Source organism: Ahaetulla prasina, chromosome 1 (assembly GCF_028640845.1).
Source record: "Ahaetulla prasina isolate Xishuangbanna chromosome 1, ASM2864084v1, whole genome shotgun sequence".
Lineage (NCBI taxonomy): Eukaryota > Metazoa > Chordata > Lepidosauria > Squamata > Colubridae > Ahaetulla > Ahaetulla prasina.
The window spans coordinates 181,836,224-181,850,964 of record NC_080539.1 but is presented as its reverse complement, the minus strand read 5'-3'; the positions used below and the strand labels follow the sequence as shown (position 1 = coordinate 181,850,964).

General features: G+C 36.8%; 1 protein-coding gene across 1 annotated transcript in view; it reads left to right on the top strand.

The window, feature by feature from the left end:
- The window catches only part of TNFRSF21 (TNF receptor superfamily member 21), a 55,105-nt gene that overhangs the window by 26,951 nt on the left and 13,413 nt on the right, over positions 1-14,741 (top strand). The window contains exon 4 of the mRNA XM_058183758.1: positions 6,438-6,703. Within this exon, the coding sequence (XP_058039741.1) occupies positions 6,438-6,703 (266 nt within the window). The remainder of the gene's footprint in view (positions 1-6,437; positions 6,704-14,741) is intronic.

Sequence of the window (14,741 nt, the reverse complement as noted above, 5' to 3'; positions counted from 1 at the left end):
TGTATCCCATAGGTAATCAATCAGTTCCATTCAATAGTCCTGGGAGTTATCCAAAGCCCCTTTATAGGTTCTTCTAGCATAACATTCAGGGGTCACTTTAATTGAATATCTTCTTTGTTCTCATATTTAAATCTCCAGTAGTCGTGGGGTAGTTGGATATAGCCCAGTAAGTATTTTCACAGTCCTTCAAATAAGTATTTCCAGGCTTGTATATTTTCCTTTCATCAGCAGGTGTGCTCTCAACTTAAATTTCAGTGTTGGCACTAGTCAGTCTGATTTTAATTATTTTAATCATAGTTTTAATTGTAATTCAATTATAGAAGCAGGATAAGTTTTTAAAGTAAATAATTCCAGCATTTTAAAATGCCTTCCTATTACCACGTCTTCCCAGTTTAAGAGTCCAATTTTCTGTATTTTTAGAAGTTTATTGTTTTTCTCTCTTTAAGTCTTTTCCTTCTGGTCTGGTATTTTTCTCAGAATGCTTAATTTCCACTTTAACAAATAATTCTGAGCAAATTGTTCTAGATTATTCCTTGGGGTTAGGTTTTAAGTAAAAAGGAATCCTCTCCCCCAGTTCCAATCACTGTTCACCTATTTCGCTCCAGCATCAGTCTCAGTTGTTCCTTGGCTGTCCCAGGTTCATGGCAGCCATCTTTAGGCTGCCTCTTCTCCTCATCATGGCTGAGAAGAAAAGAGAATCCCGGGTCAGGCAGGAGACTTGCGACTCTCCGTGACCTCACAGGGCACCCCTTTTTCCTTCACAGCCCCTATAGGGTGGCTTTGGCTCCTTTCGGAGCCCACCAATGGGGAGAACTTGGTGCAGGAGCGCAGAGACCTGCTCTCATGTCCAATCTTGCTGAGATGTCAACCGGAAGCCGGTATTTTTCTTTGGAGTCAGTTCATGGTGGCACAAATTGAAAAAATATATATCCACAACCTTTTTAAAGGTTGATTTCTCACTTCATATACTTTCTTTATATAAGCACACTGGTTTGTTTCAAGAACATCTTGAAATTTGATAATTTTAGTCCTGAATTGTTAAGGAACAAAATCCAAAGTCTAGATTTTGCATTCTGATTTACATTTGGAACATGTGACAACATAGCAAACTTACTTGATTGAAATTAAGTAACCTAAAGAACTTATCAAGAAAGAGCTGATGAAACTGAAAGAGATGGAAGATGTAAATCAAAACTCAGTAACTGAGCTTAGACACTGTTGATGGCTCAACAAAAAGCAACAAATCGCTGGAAGGAGGAAACAAAGAAAATAACAGAAATAACTGAATCCAGAATAAATAGTTAAAAATTGAGCTAAGTTGTCAAAAGCTTCACACCCAAGATTTATTTTATCAACTGGAAAGAGTAAATGAAAAGGTTATTGAGAGTGAAAAATTAATGAGGGAATATCAAGAAAAAGTCAACCGACTTCAAAGTCGACTAAATCAAGCAGAAGAGAGGGCAGCTACAGCAACTCAACAGCTCAGCGCCATAACATTGCAGAAGTAAAAGGCCACCTACTTGATAGAGAAAAAAGAAATAATGAACAAGGAAGTTGGAAAAGAAGAAAGGGAAATACCTTGAAGTCATAGAGGATACCCAAGAAAATATCAACTACCGTATATACTCGAGTATAAGCCGAGTTTTTCAGCACGTTTTTTGTGCTGAAAAACGTCCCCTCGGCTTATAATAATAATAATAATATTTTAATTTGTATACCGCCCTTCTCCCGAAGGACTCAGGGCGGTGAACAGGCAGATAAAATATACATACATACAATAATTAAAAACATCCCTTAAAAAACTAATTTAAATGCCCAAAATATTAAAAACGTACTTCCCCATAAAATCACAGAATGTTTAAAAACCCATCCAATAAAAATAAAAATCAGGCTAGTCCAGCCATACGGAATAAATAAGTTTTAAGTTCGCGGCGAAAGGTCCTAAGGTCAGGTAATTGTCGAAGTCCGAGGGGAAGTTCGTTCCACAGGAGTGAGCCCCACGAGAGAAGGCCCTCCCCCTGGGGGCCGCCAGTCGACACTGTTTGGCTGACGGCACCCTGAGGAGTCCCTCTCTGTGGGAACGTACCGGACGATGGGAGATAGAAGCCGGCAGTAGACGGTCCCGTAGATAGCCCGGTCCTAAGCCATGGAGCGCTTTAAAGGTGGTAACATATTTGAAGCGCACCGAAAACAACAGGTAGCCAGTGCAGTCTGCGCAGGATAGGTGTTATATGGGAGCTCCGAGACGCTCCCTCAATAACCCGCGCAGCCGCGTTCTGAACTAGCTGAAGTCTCCGGGTGCTCTTCAAGGGGAGCCCCATGTAGAGAGCTCGGGTCTATACGGCTTATACTCGAGTTTTTGTTTTTTTTTAAGCCCCTCGGCTTATACTCAAGTATATACGGCTTATACTCGAGTTTTTTTTTTTTCTTTTTTTCACATTTTACCGGACGGCGCGGGGAAGCCCTGCCGGTGCAGTGAGAGGGCGGGGCGGGGGAGCCGCCAGCCTTCTCAGCTGAGGGAGGGAGGGTTTCCCCAACCGGTAGGTGCCTCATTTCCCACCCTCGGCTTATACTCGAGTCCCCAGTTTACCCCAGTTTTTGGGGTAAAATTGGGGACCTCGGCTTATACTCGGATCGGCTTATATTCGAGTATATACGGTAAATGTTCAGCAGCTGTGAGAAAAACAGATACCATGCTTGAGATTGTTAAGGAAGGAATTCAAAATAAAAGTAACAGTATTGAAAAAAAGAAGAAGAAGAAAGAAAGAGCTGATAAAGCTCTGGGCTTTAATGCATTAGAATTTCTGCATGGGGCCAAAAGTAAATATCAAGATTGTTCAGCTCCTCAGAATTCTAGAATTGAAATTATTGTGAAGACTAGGAACAAAACTAAACTTTAAGGTCACCTGACAGAAACCGAGGCAATCTGTACTTCATAAGGCTTTGTATGAGAGAGTGATTGCTGGATGGAAAGAATATACCATCCATGCTGTAAGAGGCTGCTGAGAAGGGCTTAAGCCCGTGATGGTGAACCTATGGCACGTGTGCCAGAAGTGGCATGCAGAGCCTTCTCTGCTGGCACACACGCCATCACCCAGGTCAGATCTCCGTGGCGTTTCTTTCATAAGCTTCCGTTTCCCTGTAAATGATGAAACAGAAGCTTATGAAAGAAGAACAGCTTACCTCTTGCCGCGCTGCCAGTGTTGGGATGCCCTGCCTACCGCCGGCCAGCTGGTCTTTGGGTCTCTGCTACGCATGTGTGCATGTCTGTGCATGGGCACATTCATGCACATTTGGGCATGTCTCTGCATGCATGCACATGCACACGTTTGCGCATGTGCACTTTTCAGTTTGGCTATGCACATGTGCACAATTTAGGCACTTGGTGTCTAAAAGGTTAGCCATTACTGGCTTAGGCACAACTTTACAAAAGTATGGTCCAATGCAAAGGGGAGTTTGGAAGGATTGAGCTAATAGCTGCCACATCATTTTGGAAAACCTCAGGGCCAGCCAAAGTTTGTGGATCCTTAATATATGTAGAATATTATTTTAGAAATGATTGGAAAATCCATTTTCAGTTTGATCTTGCATCTTCAGCGCTCCATGGAAATATAGTAAAACCTTGTACATTGACTATTATATCATAGGAGGGCAGATATAAAGAACATACCCCACACTGTTCATCCTGCTTAATCTTAGCAACATATCTAACTCATCTTGGATCAGAGAAATAAAAGAATTATCTGTTCAGAGCACTAGCTTTCTTAGTGCTTCCCTATTGAATTCCAAGTACTGTTCCACTGGCTGCCGCTTCAGAAAATGCCCTTTTTTCTCTCCAAAGAACTTAGTCCTTTATGATAGCTTGGCTGCAATTTCAAATGAATGGCATTTTGCTGGTTTAGTTTTGAGTAATTTCATTAATGGATGAAATAAGCCTGCTTGATTTAAATCTGCATTTTAGTTGGGTAAGTTTCATAGAAAACTAAAGATGTAAAAAGGAAAAAAACCAACACCCATTGAATAAGTCTGACAGCTTTTTAGATAGATGTTATCTACTAAATCTAGACTAGGATAGTCCAAATAATTGCTGGATGACAATAAAGAGTGCAATTTTTCTGACTCTTTTCACTGCCATGTAGTGATTATCTGGATATCTGTAACCCAGATAAAGTTTCCCTAAGGTTGATTCACACAACAGTGGTCTTCAACTGAGTACAGGGGTTAATGGATTTTATTTTGTTTTATGTTTGCCTATGAGTCAGTGTAGATTCTTGGCAACTGCCTGAATGAGTCTCTGCGGCTTTCCTGGCAAGATTTCAGAAGTTGTTTGCCATTGCCTCCTTCCTAGGGCTGAGAGAGAGTGACTGGGCCAATGTCACCCAGCTGGATTTGAGTATAAGGTGGGGCTAAATCTCACAGTTAATCTTTTCTAGATTTGCACCCTAATCACTATAACAAACTGACTCTTTAATAAGGAAATGAAAAATGGACCGCTTGTTTATTTTCATAGAAATTGCATGATATGATTTCAAAATCTTTTCTGTAGAATAGTCATTATGTAACTCTAATGGCAAGTGATTAATGTAATTTTCTTTAATGATAAGAAAGGGAATTAAAGGTTTAATTTTTTTTATCATCTTGTCTGGAATTGAGGGTTTACTCAATTCAGTCTTAGAATCTTATGGACATAAAGTATTTAAGATTCCTTTCTACTAATGAAACAAAAGGACGTACAAATAGTACCATTGCCAGTACCAAAGGCCATGTGGAAGTAACATTTAATGCTATACAAGTGGAATTTTTACTCATTTCTTCCCAACTTCTTAAAATCTTCAGACAGCTTTGGTGATCTAAAGCAAAATTTGGGCCAGATAACAACACAATGCTATAGAGTAGACTGAGAAGAGAAGTAAAGAAAAAGAAATCCCCAATGAAGGAAATGACAAACCATTTCCATATTGCTGCCAAGGAAATTATATTTACATGTCCATCAAGTAATTAAGTTTTGAGTTCAACTCGGGTGAGGCTTGACTTTATGTTGAGAAGAAATCTGTTCCACTGAGGCCATTCAGTTAGTGGAAAAACTTTGCTTTGGTACAACAACTCTGTTAATATCCATTGCTTTCACCATTGTTTTCTTATTTGATATTATAAGCAGTTTCTTCTTGGCACAATGAAGAATTACTGGTTGCTTTACATGATAAAACATAATAATGAAGTAGATCATTTTAGTCTACTTTTGATTAAAGGAGATAATGTGCAAAATCCATGAAATTTATTCAGCACAAATAATTAAACCTCTTGAAACCAGAATGCTGAAAATTTGACTTTCACATTGTTATAATTTAAATCTGCATGAATTTTGAAGATTGATTGCTGAACCACACTCTGGCATTTTTAATTTTAATCCAATTTTATTACAACATTTTTATTTCAGCTTTCAATGTTTCATGAGGTGAATAGCCTCCTTCTAAAATAAATTAGTTGAATTTGTTACAACCTAAATAACAATCCTGAAAATTAGTTGGGCTAAGGGATGATTCATTGAGATTTGAGATTTGTTGTCTAATCATTTAGGAATTTGAATATCTTCATCTTACTCCATTATGTTTGGTTCCATTGCTTTTATTTGTCTTGTTAGCTTCCAGGAGGGAACTAAATTATTTCGCTTTTAGATCTCCTTGGCTTGTTGGGACTTCAGTTTTTTGCATGCTAGCATTACCAGACAATTATCCAAAGGACTCAAAACTCTTTTTTGAAAATACTCTGGAATCTTTAAGTAACATAGAAATCCATCTGATAGAATATTGGGCAATTTGTTACATCACTTTTAACTTGCATGAAATACACTGTTTTTATGTGCACAGGCATTTTAATTTTTTTTCAAGAATCTATTCTTTGATATAGTTTGTCTCTCAATTTTTCAATTTTATTGTATTTTATATTTGCTTACATTTCTCTTTCCCAGGTATTAGAATAAATTAATTATGTAAATTTATTTACAAATAAATGAAAACATCTTTCTTCTTAACTAGAACATATTTTGTGAATATTTGTAATGCAGATGTAACCTTCAAAATCATGATAGTTGAATGAGGATTTCCAGAGAAGTAAAACCATAATTGAAATTGCTTTGGAAAAAGCAACTCCCAAGTTCCATTTTTAAAAATTGCATTTGAAAATTATTATCTATATTCATTGTAACAAGACTACCAATAAGTTCTCCAACATTGCATGCATTTTTAGATGAATAACTGTACTGAGGGGGGGAAAAAAGAAATAAAAAGTGTCAGTGAATTTTCTAATTCAGAGCGGTGTTAGTATGTAATTTGCAAAATTTTCTTCAAACAAGCATCCCTACAGTAAGGTAAAGAGAACTTTTTGATAAGCTTTATACAATATTTTTGCACCTTACCTGAAATTCTTCTCTTAAACAGGCATTGATATTTTGAAATTGGTAGCCGCCCAACTTGGAAGCCAGTGGAAAGATATCTACCAGTTCCTGTGCAATGCCAGTGAGCGAGAGGTGGCAGCTTTTGCCAATGGATATTCTGCAGATCATGAAAGGGCTTATGCCGCTTTACAGCACTGGACTATCAGAGGCTCTGAAGCTAGCCTTGCCCAGCTGATCAGTGCTCTCCGCCAGCACAGACGCACAGATGTGGTGGAGAAGATCAGGGGTTTGATGGAAGATGCAACACAGGTAATATCTATATTGCTAGCTACGTGCATTAATATTCAGTGCTAATCTAGAGGTGGGGGTACAGAACAGTCTTTTGTAACACAATTGTAGTTCCTTCTGCTCGTGTGATCTTTTGTCTCTTTTTAAAGAATAACTGTGTGTTGGGGGGGCAGCAACACAGATTCTTGCTGGCAACATTTGTTTTTCTTGAAATCAAGCAATTGTCTTCTCCAAACATCTTAGTACTAACTCCAGGTCAGCCAAACTGCAAGAATCTGAAGAAGTGGAAAGGCAACACTGTAGGGCAGTGATGGCTAACTTTTTAGACACCGAGTGCCCAAACTGCGCACACGTGCATGGCCAAACTGAAAGGTGCACATGCGCAAACGTGTGCATGTGCAAGCATGCAGGGACAGGCCCAAACGTGCATGAATGTGCCCATGCACAGACATGCACGCATGCATAGCAGAGACCCAAAGACCAGCTGGCTGGCAGTAGGCAGGGCATCCCAACACTGGCAGCACAGCAAGAGGTAAGATCCTTTTCTTTCAGGAGCTTCTGTTTCGTCATTTACAGGGAAACAGAAACTCATGAAAGAAACACCATGGAGATCTGGCACACGTGCCATAGGTTCACCATCATGGCTATAGGGTTTTGGGTTGGTTTTTTTAGGCAGCAAGGCTTCCTTCTCCCAGTTTTCCATCTTTTGTGTCAGTTCATCATGCTGTATTCAGTATGTGAAATGGGTAGACCTGAAATAATTCCAGTAGTCATCGGTGGAACCTTAATGCACTTAAGCAGCAGGTTAAATGCTCTGGAAATCACTGGCAAGTCAAGGGTTTAGTGCTCTTCCCCAGATTATGACTGTATGCTTATAGCTCATTTTACTTATTTTTCTCCAATTCAGGAGGAGAGTAAGACATTGCCTAACTTGATGCCTTCAACAAGTGCTTTCCAACATTGCACTACCTGATTAATGCCCTTTTTTTGCTGATACATAATCTGAGCTTTTTTTATGTTTTAAAACTCACCCTATTCAAGAGTTTCTGTTTACTGAAAAATTGTTGTTACCAAGAAGGAGTTGGCTAATATGGAAATGTTCGACCATTTGTCCAAATGACAAAGGCGTCAACTCTTTTTCAATACTCTGGCAGAGTTTTAATTTCTCTTCTGCTTTCCTTTTTCTTCCTCTTCTCTGTATCAGAACAGTTTGATGCTTTGCTTTATCATTGTATGTTATCCAAAATTTGTTTTAGAAGAGCATGAAAGTGCAGGATTTTCAGCTGTAACCTTATCACCATCTACACACTAAGAGTGATTTCTAATTCCTTGTTTTAAATAATGAATGGCTTTGCCTGATCATGTTATGCCCTGTAAATATATTTCTAGGCTCATGCAAATGATGCAAAATTCTGTGGACTCTGTACATTAAAAGTAGCTAAAGGAGAGGCTAGGTTTAATTGAGGACTACAGCAGGTCCTATCACAAGCATTCCATTCATAAAATAACCACCGCTGATAATTGTACTACCAGTAATAATAATGATTGTATCATATTATATACCCATTGGCACTCTCCAGAATGTAGCAGCTTATAATAACAACTTGTACATTGAGAGTCTCCCATTTCATTACCAAAATGTTGCAAATTTCTAATTTTTTTACTTAGTGTAAATGATGTACTATCAATATACCAGCAATGTGAACTTCGTAGAAGTCAGAGGACTAAAATAAGACAAATGCTCAACCTCCAATGTAAAAAAACCTTTGTAACAAGTAAAAGCAGGAAAAAATTATGCAAAATAAGAGAGGATAAATGTATGTAATTACACTCATTGCAGAATTCAACTGATTTTGACGTAAAGCTAAAAGGAGAGTGCAAGATTTGATAGCTACAACATTACATACCTTGATGAACGTATCTTTTCTTTTATGTACACTGAGAGCATATGCACCAAGACAAATTCCTTGTGTGTCCATTCACACTTGGCCAATAAAATTCTATTCTATTCTATTCTATTCTATTCATTAACTTTTCTAGTGATAATAGAGAGGAAGCACTTTTTTTCCCCCATAAAGAAATAATACTGACTATGGATGTGATGTTTTGATAGGAATATATCCCAGTTTGCACTAATGGGTCTGTACTGGTGAGAACAAACACACCTGGGTTGCTGGAGAATCATATCATGTTCAATTCTCATAGTCTGGTAGTGTTGAGTAGAATGAGCTTTAAGCCTCTTTTATAGTAGCAATGGATTATGAGAGTCAATGCCAGAGTCTTTAGCAGTTGAAAGTTAGCTGTTTTTCATCACTGCACTATTATATTTTGCTTTCAGTAGCTGAACAGCCAGCATGTATAAGTGACTGGTTTCAATGTTACTGAGTTTCTGAAAACTCATGCTGCACAAAGGCAATAATGAAGGAAGGCATGTGGCTGTTTGATATCTTGCAGAGTTACAGAAAGTAACCTTCTTAGCAAGAAATAAGATATCCAAGGTGAAAACAATTCACTTTCATCTCTAAAATAAACACTCTTAATCAGGACAGTTTACAAATATGTTAAATACCAAAATTGTAACATAAACAATAATTTTGGTGAAAGCACAAACTTTTACATGGAACGAATGAAAGGACAACAGTTACAGTGCCCAAAAATGTTATTAGAATACTCAGCCAATTCAGCTGTCCAAAATAAGACACATTAATCACATTCTTAATAGTTGAAAAGATGGATAGTTCACTGTTTTGTACTGAAATACAGATGGGTTATGAGTCCTGACAAAATATTTCATTATATCTCATCATGTGTTATTGGGCTATTTATTCATGTTACAGCCAGTGAGGAAAAAAGAACTGGCCATTTTTGAGCACTAGCCCAATGTGTAGAGAAACGCCTCCTTCTGATCATAATCTTGATGTCCAAATTCTGCAAACTAATTGGAAATCGTGCAACCTTATATATTTATCCATGTTAATGGAAACATTCAATATTCTCCATTCAGTGCTGTTACCTATGATTATCATAATATGTTTTTGATTTTGTTTGATTTAAATACTCAGCAATATGACCTTTCAACTGATTTTTTTTAAGAAATGCTAAGAGCAGAAACAAATGAAGTAACAGAAATAAAAAAAGAGAAATTCAAAATGATAGATACAGCACAATTTCTTGGCTTAAAAAAATAGAACTTTATTGAAAGGAAGTATTAATAAAAACACAGGTCACTGTTGAAATCATGGTTGAGTCAATTATGGCTTGTGTTCTACTGTACCCCTTCCTTTTGAATTGCTACAGTTCAGTAGTATATCTCTGCCACCACCCCTGCAGCTGTCAAACACCAGAACTAGAAGAGAACTTGAATGTCACCAAGGTTGCAAAAAAATTGTCTCATACTTTCCTCAAATTTATGAAGAGCCAAGACCTGACAAAGAAACTTTCAGAAAAGCAGTTCTTAGTTGAGATAATTGTGTAATCTTGTAGTTTATTTTCAGACCAAAATGAGGAACTGGACTAAGCCAGAAGCCTTATTAAAGATCCATATAAATCAAATGTAATCTTAATTATATCATATAATTATGTTATAGGTACTAATTGGCCTGAAAATAATATTGTTCCTTTAAAAAAGAGATATTTAAGAATTTAGTGAGCAAGCTTTCTCTACTGCATTGCTTGCAAATTCTACTTCCCTGTTTATCCAGGAAGAATGAAATCATGTTTTAAACCTGTCCCCCTGAGGAATATTTGTTCAATAATAGTCCAGCAGTTTCTTATTTGGTTAATCTTGAAGAGAACAGAAGTCCTAGCAATTCTTATATTGCCATTAGACTGGGGTGGGAATGAATAAGCAGCATATAGTATAACCCCCCCCCCACTACTTGTCAAGGATTCCTATCTATAGGTTATTAAGTTAAAATAAAAGACAGAAATGTCAATGGAAAATTTGGAAATAATAAGAACAATCTAAAGATTGATTGATTCATGGAAATTGGGAGCAACTTTTGATATGACGGGGCTCTACTGAATTTTTTGTAAATAACAAGTTTATTAAAGTCAAAGACTAAAATATAGGATTCTCATATATGATGCATTGTTATCCAGTAGTACTTCTTCCAACAGCATGTGCAAAAAAAGGCTTACAAAATTCTGACAAATACAATTTTTGTCTGAATGGTAAAATGAAATAACATTTCTTATACATGCAAAGAAGTATTTTTTAGCTTAATCTCCCTTCATCTCCTTTGCAGTTGATTTGAGGTCTGTGATAAAAATTGATAGGTCAGAGATGATAACAGTTACCATACTCAGGTGTTTGTCAGGACACCAGCATTGCCTGATTTGTGTCCCTCAGATAATAATGTTTGTTTTTGGTTATGCTTAGCACTAAATAGCAGGCATTTCAGTGTTTCACAATAGAACAAAACGGTTGCCCATAGTCTTCTGATGCCTCCATAGCCTCTTTGCTAGGTTAAACCAGCTGTGGAATAATAAAAAAAGGAAGTGACTCACAAATACTATAATCAGAATTTGCTGAAATGGCAGCTGGGTCTTGAAGTCTAGCCATAGTGAACCAAAACATTTATCTGTGAGTCTGCTCTGCATTAAATACTTCATTGGAGCTGTTCGTAAGATATGGTGCCTTATCCTGAAAATGAATTCTTCCTATAATCCAGGGTGGATAAAAATTGATGATTTTTTAAAAAATAAAATAAAAAATGGATTTTTAAAATTTAAATCAGTTTTTTTAATCAAATTTATTTTAATAAAATGCTTTTGGAGTAAAAATCTATCCAAAGATGGTTTTCTATTTAAGATACATTCAAATTTATTTTATTCATCATGAAATGGAATTTAGTATGTAGCATGATGCTATATATTCTGCAATATTGGGACTGTTGATGAGTCAACAGCAGGTGAGAGGAGGAGATGTTGCAGGACAGAGATGACAGTTGCTCTTTAAAAATTATGATTTAAATCGAGTTGATTTAAATCAAGCCATTTTACTAGGGATTTAAATCATGATTTAAATCGAGTTGATTTAAATCAAATCCATCCTGCAGTAATCCTAGCTATATTAGCTAATATTTGTTCATGGATATATTTGGAATACATGCGTGTTGCTGTCAGTGCAGTGACGTCCTTAAATCTCTCCATTTATATTTCTTGAAAAGAAATGAGTACTAAATATAGTCAGGTTTGGTTGGATTATGCTCTTAATTCCATTTTTTGTTCATATTCTATCACAACATTCTGGAATACTGTGTAGAAAGAAGTTTGGACAACACACTGCTTGCTTAACAAAGTAGTGTAAGAAGCCAAAGGAAATATAAATTATTTTGTGGGATAGCATAATTTCATCATAATCACATTTCATAAGAAGTACTAAAGGATTGGATGGGCCCTTTAAATTCCCCTCCTTTTGAGAGGTGTTTTCATTTATTGGTTATAAAATGGTACAGTTTTTACAGAACTACACTTGCCTCTTCCCAGCAAAGCTAATTGGGTATTATGCTAGAAAATAGAGGAATTAGGTCACTAATCTCTACAGTACTATAAACTGTCTTCAGGGTCTTACCAACCTCTTTTTCCTCCATCATAATAATTTCAGTAGAATACAGACAGTTCTGTTCCATGATTTCATTGTCTTCTAGTTCCCCAGAAAGTCACCCTTGGTTGGAACCTGTTCCATCTACTCATTGTCTAGTAAAGATGTTCAGAATTTATTGCAAATATTTCTTTAGCAATATTTTTCAAGGATAAGTGACATACAATGCGTATTGTCCTCATCATGCAAATGCTTTTTGGAAACAAATATAAGGTGTGGTCCCCAGCAGTGTCTTTTGAAGTTCTTAAAAGCTTTTTATGATCACAGTTGCCAGAATTCTCCCATAGTTTTCAGACATTTTAAGGGGAATAAACAAGAACAGTGGCCTGGCGTAGTTTTAAAACACACTCATAGAATGGCACACACCAGAAAGAACCCTGTCACAAAGTTCTGCTTGTTTTGTATTTTGGCCAATGGATGTAGTCTTGAATCTCTGAAGAAATATTAAATGCAGACCCCTGACCGCAAAAAATCTGCTGATCCGTGCCTTGTCCCTTGTTCTGAAATGTTAATTTGGGAGATTAAAAATTTTAAGTTAATTGAATTAAAATGGACAAGTTTGGTCTATTGATTAAGGCGCCAGGCTAGAAAGCAGGAATATATATGAAAAAGAATCTTGAAAGGAAGCTGATAAAAGTGACTAAAATTCTTTGAAATCTTAGTTGTGGACTCTGCTATGTGTATGCGTGTGAGTCATTCATATTCACAGAAGAGAGCCTTGTTACAACTTCTGTAAATAAATCTGCTCTGGATAAGCAAAATGACTATTATACTTATTCCAAAAGTTCAAGTAATAGCTTATTGACCTTATTTTATTTTCCATCCAGCAGTTTCCCACGTCTTGCTCATCAGCAGAATATATAACTTTCACTGTCTAAAAGGCTGAGACAGGAACCTGACAGGGCCACATGTTGCCATTTTGCCCTGCTTGGGAGCGTCAAGAAACATGGCCAACGATTTACAAAAATTTTCTGGGCTGGACTGAAATATAGGGGGAATTTTAAGTGATGAAAGTTGATAGTTTGCCCCTTAACCTTTCCGAAGTGGGAATAATTGACTGGTGGGAGAGGATTTAGGAAATAAAATAGTGCTTTAAGGTTCTGTCAAAAACAAACAAAAAAACAAAAAAACAACAACAACTACCACAGTGTTTAATTTGGTCTAGTCAGAGTGGCAATGGGATACTGAAGGATGCTGAAGCTGAATATGGTGGCAGGGGGCTCCCATTGTGCCACCATTTTTAAAATTTAGGTCAGAATGCCCAATTATTTTCCCAATGATGATTCTCTTTCATTTCTCCCCCACTTTTATTTTTATATTTTAGAACACAGGTAATACACTACAAAATACGGCATTGGATCCAAGGAACCCTGCAGGAAAGAAGATTGTAGGAACTGAATTTTCCTTCTTCCTGCTTTGTCTACCACATTCAAGCAAGGGTTGCCTGTAATCAGGGAATCCATATAAATGAGTGGGCTGTAACACAGCAGGAGAAAGTAAACTATTCTGTAGCTGTACCAAGAAAACTGCATAGATTTAGTCACCAGGAGTCAAAATCAACTTAAGGATATATTTACTTCATTTGTAGCTGTAGACATTGGATAATGTTGAAGTTGGATCTAGAGAAACATGGCAATACAGTCCTTAAAAAATGACTTTGATATCCAATTCTCTTTCCGTTTCTGTCATTCCCTCAAAGTCTCAGACACATTCCAAATAAGGTGAAAACTAAATATCTCAAACCGATATTTGGAAATTCTTGCTTCTCTGAAATACGGTTTTGGTTTCTCAGTTTTGCCAACTGTCCCAGGTAGTTCACCATTCCAAACTTAATTTCAGTTAAGTTAAGTTAAGAAGTAACTTCAGCTTCTGAGTTCAGACATGGTCAACTAGCTGAGTTTGGCTGATCCAAATAAAGCAGTATATATGACATAGATATGGAAAAATACATCTGCTTCTTGGAGCATGTACTTTCAAGTTTTACTTTGATATGACAAATTGTGCTGATTTTCAGATGTACCCCTACTGCAGTATAGGTAGAAGCAGAATTAGTCTTCTAAAAACTTTATCATGAGCTCTGCATCATTGGCAGTAATCTCAGTGTAAGTGAGAAAATAGCAGCTGTTAAAAATTTTTATCTTCTTATGGGTAAGAAAAAGGCATAAGCTATTTAAATCCAGTACTACTTTCCCCAAAATATATTTGTAAGCGAGGATGAGAAAGAAAAGGGTGTAATCCAAAACATGAGAAAAAGATGGACTTTACCTTATCTGGTAAAAGATCCATTAGCAGTACAAGTAAGCAGTTCAGAGGAAAAAACTTCAGATAAGTCATAAAGACCCTGTCTTAATGATTTCGCTAATAAAGGAAAGCTGAACGTTTGCTTATTTTGCTTGCAAAATTCTGTATCCTCACCTCCATTTTCCTGGCTTAAACTTGATTAATGAAATCAAA